At 36.8% G+C, this 21,411-nt stretch overlaps 1 protein-coding gene across 5 annotated transcripts in view; it reads right to left on the bottom strand.

Annotated features, from left to right (window-relative positions):
- Nucleotides 1-15,305: 15,305 nt before the first annotated feature.
- LOC126820647 (disks large homolog 1) overlaps nt 15,306-21,411 on the bottom strand; it is a 358,192-nt gene continuing 352,086 nt past the window's right edge. For all 5 annotated transcript variants that reach the window (XM_050548725.2, XM_050548744.2, XM_050548735.2 and 2 more), the window contains one exon: nt 15,306-20,832. In XM_050548725.2, coding sequence (XP_050404682.1) covers nt 20,726-20,832 — 107 coding nt within the window. In that variant the 3' untranslated portion in view covers nt 15,306-20,725. The remainder of the gene's footprint in view (nt 20,833-21,411) is intronic.

The raw sequence follows: 21,411 nt of genomic DNA, 5'->3' as shown, positions 1-21,411 counted from the left end.
AGGGGAGACAACTACACCATACCATTAACCGAACATTCCCAGTCGCTTTAAACTGAGGACTAGCGAGTTTGGCGCGAATAACGAACACAATTTGGCAACCTATTCGCCTAGTTGCAGATTCGACCGATCAAGCTGGCATCCATTTCGTTGGTAACCTATTCAGAATAAAGACCAGAATCGCCCAAACTCATCTAGATTTATCAACCAATACAATCCAACGTTGCATTGTATAAAATGAAAGTAGAATATATACTCTTAAAAAAAGTAGGGGATATTCAGAAACAATACAAAACTGCGGTAATGCACTGCTGTTTTTATTAGAGGTAACCAGTGTATGTTAATAACAGGCCAATTGCCTACACATGCACATAAACATAAACTGTCAAAAGTGAAGATGGACGTTTTTGATTTTCGTCTTAATAATGAGTAATTGCTCCACCAATCCTAAGACATTCAGCAATTCGTCGTGGCATGCTCCTAATCAACCGTCCAATCACGATTTGGGGAAATCTGACCCACTTCTCTTGCAATGCCACGGCCAATTCTTGCAGTGTTGTCGGTTGACGTTGACGTCGACGAGCACGTCTCCCGATCAAATGAAACGTAACAAACTAAAGCAAAGATACGCTAAACAGTGAATCTTATACAAGATCCGATAGGAAAGCAAACATGGATAGGATAAACCAGCAAGCGGCAGTTTTCATCAACCCTTCCTTGAAGTGTCAATTTGACAATGAACCCCCGCCCACGTGTATGGCGCTATTGCGTGTCGCACATGCAGCTCAGTGGTTCTGTTGGGGCGATAAGTTCTTCATCTGTGAACATAGACAGAGCATGTCAAGTGTCCATGACTATTTATCACATCACAACCTGCATAAGTATTTGCATTTCAATATCCCCTACTTTTTTCGAAGAGTGTATATACTAAGCAGCAAACGAAACGTCAGGTTGGTATGTTACTCTGAATAGATGTATTGCATAAAACTTGCTAAATCTTTTTATTGTATATTTGTGACCACATCTCTAACTTTACCTGAGAAATAAGACTCCTCCCCAAACACAGAATTGAACCAAGGAAATGTTCTCAAAAACGCAACCTGACTTCTGAGACAGTAATGTGTTCTCCATGATTTTCATGTAACTCATGCTGCACGTGCTGTTCACCGGGACCAGCCCTATAAAATGCACCCCATACCTGGTTGAATCATTCACACTACAACGTCAGCAGCAAGCCATGACTCACGGCAGCTCAGAGGAACCAGGCGCTTGGAAAACTCGACGCTGGCCACACTGCCCAAGCCGTTGCTAATCACTTCCAGGTCAATGTTCGGACCATCTACAGGCTTCAGCAACGCTTTCGGGTCACCAACACCACGGATAATCGCCCCGGAACTGGTAGACGAAGGGTTACCACAAGGCGACAAGACCGCCATGTTGTGCGACAGCACGTGCAGAATCCCTTCACACAGGCATCTGAGACAGCACGTCGGACACGCGGAAGACCCATCACTACCGATACAGTGCGCCGACGTCTCACCAGAGAGAACATCCATTGCCGTAGACCTTACCATGGACCGATCCTCACCCCTCGCTATCGACGTGAACGTCTACAGTTTGCCCAACAACACCAGAACTGGCGACAAAGGCAATGGAGAACTGTTCTGTTCACAGATGAGTGTCGGTATTGCGTATCAACTGCACATGGCAGGACCAGAATATGGCGTCGATTTGGCCAGCGTTATTCTGACCAACGTGTCATGGAACGAGATTCATGGGGAGGTCCAAGCATAATGGTTTGGGGTGGAATCGGCCTGAACCAGAGAGTAGGTCCTGTGGTGTTCCAAAATCGTCCAGGGACAGGAGGCGACATCACAGCAGTGAGCTACATCGATCAAGCTTTCAGACCCCACATCATACCACATTTCGCACGTCATCGAAATAACGTTTTCCAGCATGACAAGGCCTGTGCCCACACGGCCAGAGTTACTCGGGACTTTCTACAGCAGCACGGTGTCAACGTTATGCACTGGCCAGCCCTTAGTCCGGACTTAAACCCGATTGAACATCTTTGGGATGAAATTCAGAGGAGACTTAATAACGTCGTACAGAGACCAAACACAGCCGATGGATTGCGCCAGGTTTTTCTGAGAGTGTTGTTCCAGGTTCGAATGGCGTACATCAATCGTCTGGTCCACTCCATGTACAGACGCTGCGCTGCTGTTATTGATACTCGCGGTGGACACACCAGATACTGATGTATAGACTGTGTACAGACTCTAAACCTTCTCGTAATGTCTTGGAATTGTGATGAATTAATCACTAACGTGTCAACTGTTCACAAAAAATGCTTTGATCCATTTAGAAAGTCGTTTTCTAGAATGATTTTATTTAAGTGCCTCTCTGATTTTGAAATCGTACTGACGTTTTGTTTTTGCTGTTTAGTATACTTGGGCAAGCGAAAATCGCACAATACCATACCACGACTCGAACTTCGTGCCGCTGTACTAGTCGAGGAACTTTATGAAACCATCCATGACCACCTAGACGTAGAACCAGGTGATCTTAAATGCTACACTGACAGTCGGGTAATTCTAGGCTATATTTACAACCGCGCCAGACGGTTCTACCTTTATGTGACAAATAGAGTTGAACGTATTAGAAAAACTACCAAGCCGGAACAATGGACCTTCGTCTCAACAGGACTCAACCCTACAGATCACGCAACAAGGTCTTTCCCTGCTTCCCAGATAGGGAATTTGACATGGCTTCAAGGTCCACAGTACCTTACTAGAACTCGCCAACCTCCGGATGGTGATACTTATCCATTAGAGAACCCAGACGAAGACACAGAACTTCGACCACAGATAAAGACACTCGTCACGGTCATTTCGAAGAGTGGTTCACAGGGTTCCCATCGTTTTCAACGGTTTTCATGCTGGAAGAGGGTCGTCAAAACCTTAGGTAGACTTATGCATATCGCTTATACTTACCACATTATCGACAAATGCAGAGGCTGACACACCTGTATAAATTCTAGGAGGCTAGCGACTTACATTATCAAGGCCGAACAGTTTATTACCACTGAGGTACAACATGAAGCGTATGCTAAGGAAGTCAACTGCATACAGCAGAACAAACCATTACCCAAACACAGCACAATAATGTCTTTAAATCCTATCAACGATAATTATAATATGCTCAGAGTTGGCGGAGGACTTACCAACGCTGAAATACCTATCGCTGAGAAGAATCCTCTTATTATCCCCGGAGATCATCTCGTTGCAACTCTGCTTATTCGCCATTATCACGAAGTGGTACACCACCAGGGAAGACATTTTACCGAAGGAGCCGTACGTGCAGCTGGACTTTGGATTGTTGGTGGGAAACCCCTCATCCCATCCACCATTTTCAAATGTGTAAAATGTCGAAAACTAAGAGGGAAACAAGAGCACCAGAAGATGTCTTTATCTACCCCCTGATCGTTTGAAACCAGCACCTCCTTTTACTTACGTGGGCGTGGAAACCTTTGGACCCTGGTCGCACGATACACCCAAAGAGAGAGAGAGAGAGAGAGAGAGAGAGAGAGAGACAGACAGACAGACAGACAGAGAGAGAGAAATGGGGTTTAACGTCTACTCGACACAAACTAGGCCATTTCGGGACTAACACATGGGGTTCAAATTTATTTCAATAATTCGCTTGCGCGTATGGGTCTTTAGCAGTGGGAGGAAACCGGAGGACCAGGAGAAAACTCACGAGTTTGGACAGGCTACCCTACTCCTTGTCACGTACAACCGGAGATTCGCAACCACACCAGTTGACTAAATGACAGACATACAGTCCAACATCATACAGTGGTCAAAATATTTATTTTAATAAATTACGTAATACACTAACAAAAACTCTTGCTAACCAAGAATATGATATAACACAATGATGTGTTAGATACAAACTTAGACAGAAGTGGGGGTAATTATAGAGTAAAATCCAAAGGATTAGCAGCTTTAAAAGAACTTATTAATGAATATGAATTGGTAGATATATTCAGAATACGAAAACCAAAACTGCGGCAATTTACATGGCGACAAAATAAACCACTTATGCAAAGTAGAATTGATTTTTGGTTGACATCGGATAGTACTCAAAATTATGTAACATCTTGTTCTATTATACGTAATACAGTCAGCGATCACTCCGCAACCTTTCTTGAATGGTTATCGTGAATGAAAAAAGAGGCCCAGGTTTATGGATTTATAATAATGACTTAAACAATGATAATAATTACTATAACTTATTGAATAAGTCGATAAAAGAATGGTGTAGTTCATATCATGATCAAGATGATGGGGGGGGGGGGGTATGGGATTTCCTCACAATATTGTACTGCAAATGTAAACAAACTATCAAACGAAAATTAAAAGAAACTTAATCATTACAAGAACAAACTAGTTAGTACCAACGTTACCCAAAATATTGAAAACATTTTGAATCATATTGACGAGGTGAAAACTAAATTGGACAATATCTATGAGAATGAAACTAAAGGTGCAATCCTGCGTGCTAAAATTCAGTGGTACGAAGAAGGAGAAAAAAATACAAATTTTTTCCTCGGAATAGAAAAAAGAAACAAAATAAACACGGTTATTCAAAGACTATCGAAAGAAAATAATAAAATTCAGTATGAAATTTATAAATTCCATGAAAAATTGTATTCACAAACGAATAAATCTGTACAAACACAAAATATTTTTATAATAAATAATAATAAACAACCAGTAATTGAAGATAATTTAGTCCACATATTTGAACACAAGGTTAATGATTATGCATGTCAAACTGCTCTCAAATTATTCAAAAACAAAAACAAAACACCAGGTAACGACGGACTTACTGTTGAATTTTACAGAAAACACTGGCAACTTGTAAGGATCCTGGTACTTAATTCATTCAATTGTGCCTTCGAAAATGGAACCTTATCTAATTCTCAGAAACAGTCGGTAATAAAACTAATTCCAAAATCCGGAAAAGATAAAACTCAACTGGAGACCAATTAGCTTAATTAACGTAGATTTGAAAATCTTAAGCAAATCCTTATCCATCAGACTAAAACCGTTTCTAACCGACCTTATTCATCCAAACCAAACAGGCTTTGTGCCTGGTAGACACATACAGGAGAATACCAGGATCATACGTGACTGTTTTACACTAGCATCCCAGAAAAAAATCACTGGCATATTATTTGCGTTAGACTTCCAGAAAGCCTACGACAGTGTTGATCATAATTATCTGTTTTCCGTGCTGAGATATTTTGGCTTTCAAAAAATATTTGTGATGTGGATCAAGACCCTATATCATAATATTACCTGCACAGTTATGAACAATGGTTTCTCAACGAAACACTTCCTAGTAAGTAAAGGAGTTCGACGCGGGGATCCGTGCAGTTCAAACCTTTTTAACCTCGTTCTAGAAACATTATGTCAGAATATTAGAAACTGTAAATATGTTGAAGGCATAGAATCTGGACAAAAATAATAAAACTGGTCGCTTTTGCTAATGACATCACTTGTTTATTGAAAAATTTCAAATCCGCAAGACACCTTTTCGAAACTTTAAAGAAATTTAGTAAAGTATCAGGTCTTGAAATCAATGCATCCAAAACCGAGATAGCAGACCTAAATAATAAAACTGAAAATATACAATCCATTATAATGAATAAGGAATAATTTTACAGAAAGACAAAATTAAGATTTTGGGAATCTATTTCACAAATGGTAAGTGCTTAAGCAATAAATATAACTATGAAGGAAGGATTTCGGATATCAAAACAATACTTAACAGGTGGAAAAAAAGAAACCTAACATTAATAGGAAAAATTCAGATTATAAAAACATTCTGTAACTCTAAAATACTATACCCAACATTAACGATAACTATTCCAGATTATATCATTTCAGATTTTAATACGATTATATATAACTACCTGTGGTCAGGCCCAGATAAAATAAAACAAAACGTTATTTCCCAACCATTTGAAAAGGGGGGTTTAAATATGATAAACTTTAATGAATTGTTGAAAATTCAAAGTGTCTTTTGGAGAAAGAAAATACACTCCGAACAAGAACAACCATGGAAAACTATTTACGAATATATCCTACAAAATCAGAATGGATATTTAATACCGTTATCTAATTTCAATATTAGGGACATTGTCTCGACACCTTTTTATACAAACGTATTTCAAAACTGGTATAACATATACACATGCTATATTGATAGATTTGTTCCCTTCAAAAATCAATTGATTTGGAATAATCATAATTGAAGAAATACCATTAAGTCTTCAATCAAGAATATGTTAATTAACGGTAGCATTTTATTTGTTGGGGATATGACAGATATCAGTCTTTCCAAATATGACAATGATCTTATCAAGTTAATCGAGATCAATCAAATTTTGGTTAACATTAAAAAGGTAAAGGAAACACTATCGGAAACGGAATATAGTTGGAACATTAAAATTTGTGAAAATAGATTAAAAGCAAATTTGGATAACTTTTTAGAAATATTATATAAAAAAAACCATATCAAATATAACCTCAAAAAACATTTATAAAAAACTTATACAAAAGAACTACACAAAACCGCCAGCTATTGTCAAATGGGAAAAAAATTATAGTATTACCTTAGAAGAAGACGAAGTTAAACACATTATTTCACAGATACGAAGAATAACTAAAGATTCAAAAATGGTAACATTTCATTTTAGATATATTCAACACATAATTTAAACAATCGCTTACATAAAATGAAATTATCTAACTCCTAACCGTTACTGTGTAATTCTACAAATGAAAATATAGACAATCTTTTCATTCAGTGCGAGTATTCTCAAATAGTATGGAAGAAACTACATGAAATATTAATCTATAATAATATATATATAAATTTCACTAGTATAATTAAACACTTAGGTATAATTATACATGAGATTTTAAAAAATGAAAAAGAATTAAATATTGTTAATTTACTTATATTGTTATCAAAATACTATATCTATTCATGTAAGATCAAAGCAAATGTTCCAAATGCCAGAAGTTATGCTTAATACATCGAAACGAAAACTAAGATAATATACAACACAGAAGGCGGACACGACATCTTGAAATTTAAACTTGAAGTTCGTTAATATACAGAATTTATAATATATGTTTATATAATGTACATTTCTTTATGTATCTGCAGTTGATACGCTACCGACGCTCATCTGTGAACAGAGCAGTTCACCATTGCCTGTCTCGCCAGTTCTGGTCTTGTTGGGCAAACTGTAGACGTTCACGGTAAGATCTACGGCAATGGACGTTCTCTCTGGTGAGGCGTCGGCGCACTGTATCGGTACTGATGGCTCTTCCGTGTGTTCCCACTGTTGGACGTGCTGTCTCAGATGCCTGTGTGAAGGGATTCTGCACATGCAGTCGCACAACATGGCGGTCTTGTCGCCTTGGGGTAACCCTTGGTCTACTAGTTCGGGGGCGATCATCCGTGGTGTTGGTGGCCCGTAGATGGTCCGAACATTGACCTGGAAGTGATTGGCCACGGCTTGGGTAGTGTGGTCAGCGTCGAGTCTTCCAAGCGCCTGGTTCCTCTGAGCCGTCGTGAGTCGTGGCACGCTGCTGACGTTGTAGTGTGAATGATTCAACCAGGTATGGGGGTGCATTTTATAGGGCTGGTCCCGGTGAACACCACATGCAGCATGAGTTACATGCAAATCATGGAGAACACATTACCATCTCAGAAGTCAGGTTGCGTTTTTGAGAACATTTCCTGGATTCAATTCTGTGTTTGGGAAGGAGACTTATTTCTCGGGTAAAGTAGGAGATGTGGTCACAATTATACAATAAAAATATTTGGTAAGTTTTATGCAATGCGTCTATTCAGAGTAACATACCAACCTGGCGTTTCTTTTGCTGCTTAGTATATAAATCCCAATGGAATGCTGTTCAGGCCATAGCAGAATATCGTGTTTGAATGTTTTATGTAGTTGAGTGGGTGATCTACATACTTGGTCACACTTGGTGTAATTTAAGGGTAAAAAAGATTGATTACTTCACATCTTGACGAAACAAAGTTTATATAAAAACAAAAAAGTGTCCATGCTTGAAAAACATGTGCTTCCAGAGAACTTAGAGGGTGATCACTGGTTGATTTCTAAACATTTCAGTATGTTATAGGTTCATTAGTTTGGTCTCTGGAAGCATCAACACGGAAAGGTTGATTTGGATCGACAGACGGGAAGTAAAACCAGGGCCAGTGGGAAACAAGCCAACACATATTAATTAATCGCACATTTATTTTTTTCAAAAGTATCAAGCAATCAAACTGATTATCAACTATACACTAAGTTTCATCGCTCTCTATCTGATAAAATCAAAGTTATCTTGTCCCAAAGCATCGACCAATGAAATTGCTTAGCTTAGCTCTGCTTAGCTTTATCTTGAAATGTTAATCATTGAACTCAGTCAAGAAATTCACCCAATGAACATCAATTCAATTGTTTTTTCGCACAACTAGTTTCATTATGTATAGGAATCGTCGTGAAACTAAATCAGAGAGATTTTGATTTGACAGTTTTTACGTACTTTTGAAACAGGTTTCGAAGTGTTTTGGTTCTGTTATTTTCTTCGACGTTCTAAAGTAAATGTACGGTGCTAAGACCACATAAAGGTAAGTTTTAAATGTTTCTTTTATTAATTAGAACAGGTTTCGCTTTAGTTTTTATACGCCCACATTGAAATGTGGTCGTATATTGTCGTCACTCCCGTCCGTCCGTCCGGGAGTGTGGACGCTCTAGAGGCTAAAGTTAATATCCGATTGACTTTAAATTTATACACAGTGTTTAAGGTCATGAGACGAACAAGCCTATTGATTTTCAGCGATTTCTGATAATTACTGCCAGAGTTATGGCTCTTGATCACTTCAAAAAAATCTTGTGGACTCTCTAGAGGCCAAAGTTATTATATCCTATTGACTTTAAATTTATACACAGTGCTTAAGGTCATGAGACGAAGAATCCTATTGATTTTCAGCAATTTACGATAATTACTGCCAGAGTTATGGCCCTTGATCACTTTGAAAAATCTTGTGGACGCTCTAGAGTCTAAAGTTAATATCCGATTGACTTTAAATTTTATACACAGTGTTTAAGGTCATGAGACGAAGCAGTCTATTCATTTTCAGTGATTTTCGATAATAACTGCCAGAGTTATGGCCCTTGATCACTTCAAAAAACCTTGTGGATGCTCTAAAGGCTAAAGTTAATATCTGATTGACTTTAAATTTATACACAGTGTTTGAGGTCACGAGGCGAAGAACCCTATTGATTTTCAAAGATTTCTGATAATTACTGCCAAAGTTATGGCCCTTGATCACTTTGAAAAATCTTGTGGACGCTCTAGAGGCCAAAGTTAATATCCGATTGACTTCAGATTGATACACAGAGTTTAAGATCTTGAGACGAACAAGTATATTGATTTTCAATGAATTTTTATGACTTGGAACAGCTAAATTCATGATACAGTATTAAAAGTTTTGTATACAAAACGTTAGCATGGGGAAGAACTTTATAAAAACCAAACAAATTCTAATGGTTTTCTGAGTTGTTGCTCTTAATCAGATTTTAGTGTATTATAAATGTTTCATTACCGAAAAAAGTAAAAATATTCGACAACTCTTGTTGACTGCCCGGACGATTTAGCTGCTGTGGGCGTATGTTTCGTTGCCTGGCAACCTATCTTTATATTTTACGCTGACATTTTATTGCTTTAAATCTCCCTAGTGCAACAAACGGACAATTTGACCTTTTGGCTTCCAGGGTCACAAAGAACAAAGGTGAATTTAGCAAGTTAACATTTTTATTGAAAGGCTGGCTACTTTCGATGATTTTCAGCATGTTTTCGTGATAGAAGAATGGTTGCGCATTCACTTTCAGTGCAAATGACCTCATTTGATCTTTGACCCGGAATATCTCGAAAACACCCCAACAGCGGACTGATTACCACTTGGCATCGTATTCTACGCAAATTTTACTCTAGAAAAGTTGGGTCTGGTTTTGTGCCCATTTGATGGACACCCCTCCGCACTGAGCCTCCAGACTTTATAGCCTAAGCAGAATATTATCATCATCGAAATTAGGAATCTATACTCGGAGTTCCATCACTCTCACTTAATAATAACCAAAGTTATCGTGCCCCAAAGCATCAACCAATCAGATTGCTTACCGTAAGCAGACTATGTTTATCACTGAACCCCATCAGAGCGTTCACCTTATGAACGCCTACACCAAGTTTGAACATTCTACCTCAATTAGAAGGAGAGTTATTGTGTGCCAAAGTCTCGACCAATCAAATTGCTTAATGCTCAGCTTACCCTGAGCAGAAAATGCTCATTATCGAACTTAGCCAAGGTATTTATGTGATAAAACTATACACCAACTTTCCACACTCTCACTTAAAGATACATTATGGGAGATAAGATAACGAGATGGCAGTTCTCGCTATAATAGTTAAAAACTAGATAGTGTAAAGGTAATTTGCTGAAACTTTCAGTCAAATTGATCCACTATGAGCCGAGAAAGAAGGGGGTGGAATTTTGGCATAGTCTCGGTCATCATTACTAAAATCATTATTATAAACAGCTTAGTCTCGATTATCCACTTTTATTGATTTAATTATCAACGGCCGTTAGCGGCATATAGGAATCTAATCCAGCCAACATCGAAGGCTAGCCTTGACATCGAGAGTTTATTATGGTCTGGATAAGTTAATTAATGTCTAATTGATAATTTAGATAACATTTCAGGCCTAAAGAAAGACTTGTAATAAGCAGATTTTGCTCTTGCATAATGCATGTTTAATTTGAACAAAAGTTATTGCGTCCCAAAGCATCAACCAAATTGCTTATCTCTGCTTACCCTAAGCAGAAAATTCTCACCTTCGAACTCCATCATGGCATTCACCTAATAAACATCTACGCCAAGTGTGAACATTCTAACTAAATTAGAATGAGGGTTATTGTGTTCCAAAGTCTCGACCAATCAAATTACTTATCGCTCTGCTTTATGGAAGGGTATAACTGCCAATATTAAATGCTCTGCTAAAATGAGAGAGAGAGAGAGAGAGGGGGTAACTTCCACTCGACACAAACTAGGTCATTTCGGGACTAACATATGGTTCAATTTTATTTCCATAATTCGCTTTCGCGTAGGGGTCTTTAGCAGTGGGAGGAAACCGGAGGACCCGGAGAAAACCCAAAGTCATATACCTCAAAGGCCAAAGTTAAATGTAAAACGTCAAATGCAATGTGTCAAATGCTCTGCTAAAATGAGAGGAGAGAGAGAGAGAGAGAGAGAGAGAGAGAGAGAGAGAGGGGTAACTTCCACTCGACACAAACTAGGTCATTTCGGGACTAACATATGGTTCAATTTTATTTCCATAATTCGTTTTCGCGTAGGGGTCTTTAGCAGTGGGAGGAAACCGGAGGACCCGGAGAAAACCCACGTGGTTGAACAGGCGACCCTACTCCTTGTCACGTACAACCAGGGATTCGAAACCACGCTAGTTGACTCAATGACAGACTTAATGATACAGCGCTCACGTGCTAACCACTAAGCCCCCCCCCCCCCTGCTAAAATGTCTTTTCTGTTTAAAAAGTACAATGTACAAAGTCTTAATACCGGTAATGATAAAGTCATATACCTCAAAGGCCAAAGTTAAATGTAAAACGTCAAATGCAATGTGTCAAATGCAAATGCTGTTTTTCTCATCACATTTTACATTTGAGTTCTATCGCATCTTATTTGTCCTTCACGCTTTCTACATAACATCTTACGCAGAGCACTAAGTTTGATATGCAAATGTAGGACATCACGTGACTTAACAACCTAGCACACTATAAGCCAGCACACTATAAGATATTTAGATTGTCTGCGATATCACCTCGGTCGAAGCGGACGTTAAATAAAGCTATTTCACACACACAAGATATTTACCACACGATATTGAGGCAATCAACATGGCAAACTATAAGAAATTCACTGGACGACCGTGCCTGTATTAAAATCATGTGATTGGTATGGTTAATCCATGCCTTTGACAAATAACATAAATTGACAGTATAGTCTATATTTAGCAATTAGGTTATTGTCGGACAGCGACACATTTCTTTCAACAAAAGAAGGAAGACTTTTCTTTCTCTGAAGTACGTAATTATGAATCTGCCAGGAAATAAAAACTGATAGATTCAAAGAGCCATAGAAACATATACTTTCCAGTGATGTATAACACGGTAACTGGAGTTTCGTATTAAGGCCCGTATTTTTGACATTTTAAACCCTCGCCACCGCCCTCACACTCGCTCTAAATTTTAGTACAGGCTAATTAACTTTAATCCATTTTTATACGCCCATATTTTCATGTGGACGTATATTGTCGTCGCCCCTGTTTGTCCGTCCGTCCGGACGTCTGTCCACAATTTGTTTGTGGACACTCGACAAGTCACAATTTTTATCCGATTTCAACGAAACTTGAAATATAGGTTTATCTCTCTAAGATCTCGGTGCCTTTCGATATTGGCATGTATCGGACCGTAACTTCATGGATTATGGCCCCTGATTGTATGAAAAATCGCGTTTTTAGTTTGTGGACACTCTAGAGGTCACAATTTTGATCTGATTTTGATGAAACTTGAAATGCATGTTAATAATCCAACGATCTTGGTTCCTTTCGATATTCGCGCATATCGGATCGTAACTTCCTGAATTATGGCTCCTGATTGTACGAAAATCGCGTTTTTAGCTTGTGGTCCCTCTGAAGGTTACAGTTATTATCTAATTTTAAAAACCGTTTGAATATATCACCGTTACACCGTAATAAAGGTTGAGTTGAAATTTCGTGAAAATTGGACCAAAACTGTTGGACAAAATGGCTGTTGTTGTACGCGAATAGTGTAAAAATATGGTTATCAAGGTTGTGGACCCTGTAGAGGTCACAATTTTAATGCGATTTTGATGTAACTTGAAATGCATGTTTATACCCCAAAGATCTCGGTTCCTTTCGATATTTGCGCATATGGAATTGTAACTTCATGAATTATGGCCCTTGATTATAGGAAAAATCACTTTCTTTTTAGCTTGTTCTCTATCCATCTCTCGAAAATGTGGGCGGATCCTGCCTGACAGCCGCTGGTTTAAAAAAAAGTATAATCATTGTGCCCAACAAATAATGAATATACATGTAGGCTACTTAAAGGGAGGAAAGAGTATACATCAACGTGCTTTTCACTGATATGTAACATATAGTGAATATCGCATTATGACCCTATTTTGACATTGCATACCTTCGCCCTCTCCGTAAACATGGTAATATAGTTTAGTACCACCCAAATTTGATTGTTTTTTCAAGGTAAGTAAATTTCTTATAGTGTGCCAGGTTGATTTCCCCCTTATCGTGTGCTGGCTGATATGTTAATAAGTCACGTGATATCCAAATTTTGCATATCATAGTTAGTGCTCTGCGTAAGATGCTATGTAGAAAGCGTGACGATCAAATGAATTGCGGCAGAACAGAAATGTAAAATGTAATGGGGGAAATGTAAATGTAGACACGCCAATAAAACAGCCATTTCCAATCAAACATTTGTCATTTGACAAATTACATTTGAAGTTTTACATTTAACTTTAGCCTTAGAGGTATTTTGACTTTATCATTGCCGGTTTCAGGACCTTGTACATTGTACTTTTTACATATAATCAATGGAAAAGACATTGCAGCAGAGCATTTAATATTGGCAGCGACACCCTTCCATACTGCTTACCCTGAGCAGAAAATGCTCATTATCGAACTTAGTCAAGGTATTGATGTAATAAAACTATACATCAAGTGTCCTCACTCTCACTTAATTAGAATTAAAGTCATCGTGTCCCAAAGCATCAACCAATCAAATTGCGTATCTCTGCTTACCCTAAGCAGAAATTCTCATCTTCGAATTCCATCAAGGCATTGACATAATAAACACCTACGCCAAGTGTAAACATTCTAGCTCTATAAGAATCAGAGTTATTGTGTTCCAAAGTCTCGACAAATCAAATTCACTCTGCTAACCCTGAGAAGAAAATGCTCATTATCGAACTTAGTCAAGTTATTGATGTAATGAAACTATAATATACATCAAATTTCACCACTCTCACTTAATTAGAACTAAAGTTATCGTGTCCCAAAGCATCAACCAATCAAATTGCTTATCTCTGCTTACCCCCCCCCAAGCAGAAAATGCTCATCTTCAAACTCCATCAAGGCATTGACCTAATAAACACTACATCAAGTTTGAGAGAGAGAGAGAGAAATGGGGTTTAACGTCCACTCGACACAAACTAGGTCATTTCGGGAATAACATATGGTTTTTAATTTTTTTACATAATTCGCTTGCGCGTAGGGGTCTTTAGCAGTGGGAGGAAACCGGAGAAAACCCATGAGGTTGGACAGGCAACCCTACTCCTTGCCACGTACAACCGGGGATTCGAAACCACGCCAGTCCACTCAATGACAGACTTTATGATACAGCGCGCGCACGCTAACCATTCAGCCATCCAACCCCCCTACATCAAGTTTGAACATTCTAGCTCAATTAGAAAGAGAGCTATTGTGTTTCAAAGTCTCGGCTGATCAAATTACCCCGAGCAGAAAGTGCTCATTATCGAACACCCCGAGCAGAAAGTGCTCATTATCGAACTTAGTCAAGGTATTGATGTAATGAAATTAAACACCAGGTTTCATCACTCTCACATAATTAGAACTAAAGTTATCGTGTCCCAAACATCAACCAATCAAATTGTTTATCCCTGGGCTTACCCTAAGCAGAAAATGCTGATCTTCGAACTCCATCAAGGCATTCACCTAATAAACACCTACACCAAGTTTGAACATTCTAGCTCAATTAGGAGAGTTATTGTATCCCACATAGTGTGACGGACAGACAGACAGACCAATTTTAATAATCCCCTGCTTTCTTCGAAAGACGGGGGACAAATAAAACACTACTCTGAAGTAATTACATGCACTAACATAACCAACTCATATTCTTGCCAATGGGTAGAGGGTGATTCAGTGCTGAAGACCCAACATATGACTTACTGCTGCGAAAAAATTAATATTACAACAACAATTATGTTGATATTTGTAATATATCTTGTGCAATGACATAGTTTTTCGATGTTGGGGACAAATGCAAGAAAATATAAGAAAGATAGAAATGGCTTCCTTGTAAAACATTTTTATTATTTTAATATTTATTTATTTATATATATATTACTACATACTTTCTTTCATTGGGTAATGATTTTATTTATATTCACTGCGTGTCCATACAAATAATCATCAAACCAAGACACACTGGTTTGACACAGACAAGCTTTAACAAAATGACCAATTTCAACAACGATTGATCGTGATGTAGGCATGGACCTTACAATACATCATAATGTCCATGATGTAGGTTAGAAAATTGTCTGATGATGTCAATTACATATAACCGACCTGAGGTATATTTATTTCATTTTTAAAATTAACTGACAGTGCTGTCGGTCAAACCATAGGCAGTGGCGAAGTTCCCGGGGGGCTGGTGGGGTGCTGAACATATTTTAGGGATTAATATGATAAAGATAGGTTGCCAGGCAATGAAACATACGCCCACAGCAGCTAAATCGCCCGAGCGGTTGACAAGGGTTGTCGCATATTTATTCCTTTGTAGGTAATTGCGGGCCTTTACAAGACAGTTCCACCCAGATCAGATTACAATTTTTGCCGTTTGAGGGTTCACAAGGTTCTACAAACTGAAACGAGGGTCTCAACTCTGGAAGTAATCTACAGAAATTGTTGAAATTTGACAGGATTTTTTGTTTTACTAGTTTAAATGATGCATATAAATTTCATACAGATTAGATGATCACTTTTGTCACAAGGGTCACAACTCTAGAAATTATTGACGGAAATTGCTGAAATTCAATAGACCTCTGTTTCACAAATTTAAATGATGCATATAAATTTCATGCATATTGGATGATAACTTTCATCAATCGGGCATTAACAAGGTTGAACAAAGTGAAACAAGGGCCATAACTCTAGAAGTAATAAACGGAAATTAATGAAATTCAATAGGATTCTTCTCTTTACTAATTTAAATGACGCATGCAAATTTCATACAGATCGGCAGATAACTTTTGATGTTAGAGCGTTCACAAGGTTCAATAAAGTGAAACAAGGGCCAAAACTCTAGACGTAATAAACAGAAATTGCTGAAATTCAATAGGCTTCTTCGTTTCACTAATTTAAATAATGCATATAAATTTCCGAAAGATCGGATGATAACTTTCGGCGTTAGAGTGTTCACAATGTTCAATAAAGTGAAACAAGGGCCATAACTCTAGACATAATGAACAGAAATATTGAAATTGAATAGGTTTCTTCATTTCACTAATTTAAATCATGCATATAAATTTCACAAAGATTGGGTGATAACTTTTGGCGTTAGAGCGTTCACAAGGTTCAGTAAAGTGAAACAAGGGCCATAACTCTAGATGTAATAAACGGAAATTGCTGAAATTCAATAGGCTTCTTCGTTTCACTAATTTAAATAATGCATATAAATTTCAGAAAGATAGGATGATAACTTTTGGCGTTAGGGCGTTCAACAAAGTGAAACAAGGGTCATAACTCTAGACGTAATAAACGGAAATTATTGAAATTAAATAGGCTTCTTCATCTCACTAATGCAAACAACATATATCAATTTTAAAACAACTGGATGATAACTTTTGGCGTTAAAGCGTTCACAAGAAATTGTGGACGACAGACAGACCGACAGACAGACGGATGGGGCGACGGCAATATACGTCCACATTTCTATGTGGGTTTATAAAAAGGGGATTATTTGGGGCAAGGTGGTCAAGTGTAGGAAGAATGACTCAAATGGCCTACCCAAAAATATATGTTCCCTGCCTTTGGTATCAATCCTAAATTACAGCAACTGTTTCATTTAGTACAAATTATCCAATTGAAATTCGTCATTTATTACAAAATACATAGACTAACAAAACAAAAACAGTATTTAAATGTGTAAAAAAGCTACGGTTAGTTAACTTTTGAAAAAATTATAAAAAAAACCCCAACAAATATCAAGCAAAAAAACTAACACATGTACGTGATATTAACAGAGAAGTAAAATGATGTAAATATCAAACATAATGTGTTTTTTATTAAATAATGAAGGCTTTGAGCTACTAATTAAAACTACTACTGAGTGATTCTTTAAATATCTGGATCACAGGCTAGGTTGAACATTACTTAATTTCACAATATAAATGAATAATGAGCTATACTTGAAAAAGATGACTTAAGCTAAGATTTTAAATCAATACTTTGATTAAAATTGATTGGTAAGCCAATGGGTCGGGTACATTATACCAGTAGTTGACATTCTGGGATATTACTTCAGTGGAAACGGGCGTTAAATAAAGCTATTTCTCACACACAATTCAAGCAAAATCATTGTTAATTGTAATTGTTCAGATAGGTAGTTGCAGACTGAAGAACCTGTGGATTTGTATATGGAAGTTTTATTTGTCTTCAGAATATTACTCCAATTTGCATCTTTATACACAGGAATATACATAAACCCGGTTTTGCTCGATTTTGTCATTTGTATGTTGTTTTCCTTTGTCATTTAGTTTCCAATTTGTAAATTTGTCTGATTTATCTTTGCCTTGATTTAATGAGTCCCCCCCCCCCCCCCCCCCCAACAGACTAGTGATATAATTACGATTAAACAATCTACCAAACATAAAGATGATTTCTGGACTAGGGTGGACTTGACAGGGATGGAGTTTCTTATTAATGTATTTATAAGAAGAGTGGATGATGTGCAAAAATAAATATCTTTGAATGGTAGATCAAACCAGTTTGTGAACAAACAATACTTCAACCTTATTTAAATTCATTTAGCATTCTTTAAGTCATATCTGGTTACCATGGCTACATGTATAAATAAAATCAAAAACTTTTAAAATCAAGCCGATTCATCATACCGGTATTCTGTTATCTTCTCTCCCAAAAAGAATTGTTATCATATGCAATACAAAAGTATAGCAACACAACAGCCAATGAAATTGTGATGATGTTAGAACACTAAACACAAAAACAACAATATTAAAACTATACCCACAAGTATGAATACGAGTTGGTGAAGGTGAATATAAAATGACTTTTGACAATAAATATACTGAATATTGGACTAAAATAATAGATCGAAATATCCCCCACCATACAAAAACCTCTGATTTTCTTTTTGTTAGGCAAGAGATATTCACAGTTCACAAAGCCACATTTGGATATACAGGAACAACCATCATGACTGATAGCCACAAACTCCAACCATCATTGCTGATAGCTGCACACTCCATCCATCATTGCCTATACATCTAAAGATGTAAATGAATCATGATCAACTTGTCTCCAATTCTGTATCTAACGTACTTTTCATGAAAACTGGATTAAATGTTTGACAGAAGCATCAACCAACTGGTTATTTTTCACAGCTACCAGACAAATAATTGTGCAGTTAATACTTAGTAGTTTAACACCTAAGACACTCCTTTTTAGAGTTATCTCCCATTATTCTCCAGACTCGCTAATTTTTTAGCACAGCAGGTCAAGCTTTAAATTGTTTATGTTTACAATAGCATAAATACAAGCAGGCCACCATCCTATATTTTCTAGGTTAGAATAGGATGAGATTGGGCTTAATTTATTTTGATATAAATTAGCTAGTCTTTTATGCGAGAACAATGTTCCAAAGCACATATTACTGCTAATTACAGGATAACTACTTCCTATTTTAGCTTGTGAATATACAACAGAAATATGCATTAAAAACAGTGTGTCTAACAAATGGTCACATTTAATGCAATAATTAATTTCTTGTTGGCATTATTTTCTTGTTTTATACTTAATTCTGTGTTTGTCTTGATTTCAACCATGTTTAAAAATTGGAAAGCTTTTTAATGTTTTCAGTAAAATTTAATGTGTATATGATACATGTATATATATATGCAGACTCTGACACTGTACAGCAATATTCTGATATATGTTGATATCTATCATAGTTTAACAAATAATGTATATCTTACAAATGAGCACGAAGTATATAATTTATATCTCAATATTCTAAAAACATTGGATTTTTGTATTTGAGTATACAGTTATTAGCCAAGATGACACAACTTCAACATTTATGGACTGTTTCAACAATTGCACTTTTTTACATTGTTTAATGCAATATGAATATATGATGAATTAAAATCAGAATAAAATTACGGTATATCGGACTCTTGTGATATATCTAAACATCACGATAAATAATATAAACATAATGTATATAATTACTCCACATAAATTATTTGTCCAATCAGAAATGTAACATAATGCATTGAATAACAGAACAAATAATATTTGATGTGTGTTATTTTGCTTTGTGAAATTTGTTAACAGTAACAGAATAGTCATGCACAGTGTAACAGGTCAAGATGTAATACAGTGTTTCATAAACATTGCCATAGCTGCACAATGTGACATGTCAAGATATATTACAGTGTTTCATAATATAATAATTGCACAAAGTAATTTTTTATCAACATGTGTTACACAAACATTGCCACAGCTGCACAGTGCCTATGTGTATACAGTGTTTCATAAATAGTGCCACAATTGCACAGTGTCAATATGTATAACAGCGTTTCATAAACAATACCACAACTGCAGTGTCAACACGTATTACAGTTTTTAATACACAATGTCACAGCTGCACAGTGTCAACATGTATTACAATGTTTTATAAACAATGTCACAGCTGCAGTGTCAACATGTAATACAGTGTTTCATAAAAAAAAATGCCACAACTGCACAGTGTGACCATGTATTACAGTGTTTCATAAAGAATGCCACAACTGCACAGTGTACGATGTACTGTATAATGCAAACATTATGTATGGACAATGTTCTAAATGACATGATAGCATTTACACAGATTATTTCCTAGATGCTCTCTACACATTCACTGTGGCATCATTATACATGATAACCATTCATTTAAAGCTGTTTAGAGTGGCACTTTCCTTATACTATGTCAGTCTTAATTCCATGATATCGTGCATATACATCAGAACCTTACTTAACATATAATAATAACATTGCCACCAACATGCCCAATAATAACTGGTATTAATGTACTGTTTTGTAGTGAATTTCACAATGTGTTTACTTTACATGACATGTCTAATATTTAATAGAATGAATAAAATAATAATCTAGTGCACAGTTCCTATATATACATATTATTTTAACATAGGTCAAAGGTCAACATCTTAAATAATGATCACAAATTATGATTGAAAATGACACTTTCAAGTCCTATTCCTTGTTGTCAAGGAAACACATCCTCAAAAATATGTCCATTACATCATGATCGTAGCACAACGGATGATAACTATAAACAAGTTTATCATTTGATGACTTAAGTCGACTATAACAGCCAAAGAAAAGCCACAGAAAAGAGTCACGTGATAACATAACCGAAAACAGGAATTAGCATCATCAATATGAGGCGTAGTGATAATAATGAAGATTCAGAGTTTGTCTTTAGCAGGAACCCAGATAACAGGACCTGACTGATCTCGTATCACTTCCTTCACTCGTGCATAGATCTCATCTCCTGTATCTCCTTGTACCACAGCTGTAATATACACAAACATAGTTAAATAATAGACACAGAATCAACATGACATTTTCTACTAATATTGTAACAAAATGTATACCATGGTTGGCTTTTGGATGAAGAAAACAGGTCAAAACTCACACTGTGGTACCAAAATATATCCATTATTTAACTTTACTTTATATTTCCTTATATAATTTTCATACTAATGATAACTGCACGATAATATACCCAGGTGACCACATAATTGCCATTATTTTCTGTCAACATGGTGGTGCCGGCTTGGTATGATTGGATCACAGATATTCTAAAATCCAGATATTTTAGTTTAACGCAAGAAATACAGTAGAATCTGCATTAAGCAGCCACCCATGGGAATTTTCACGACTGACCGCTTAACGGGAGTGGCCTCTTAATAAAATTTCAGTGTTTTTTGTGCTGACATAATATAAATATTATGCTTGGATGCATTGGAAGCAAACATCAATACTTGCATCGGTAAATTTGACGGTCTCTTGCGCCGAACGAAAATTCTTTACTCAAGTCTCAGACATAACTTCTGTAAACTTGTCATTTTGTACCAACCTTCGATACTAC

The sequence above is a fragment of the Patella vulgata genome, chromosome 1, assembly GCF_932274485.2.
Source record: "Patella vulgata chromosome 1, xgPatVulg1.2, whole genome shotgun sequence".
NCBI classification, from domain to species: Eukaryota; Metazoa; Mollusca; class Gastropoda; family Patellidae; genus Patella; species Patella vulgata.
This window is presented reverse-complemented; position numbering and strand designations above follow the sequence as displayed.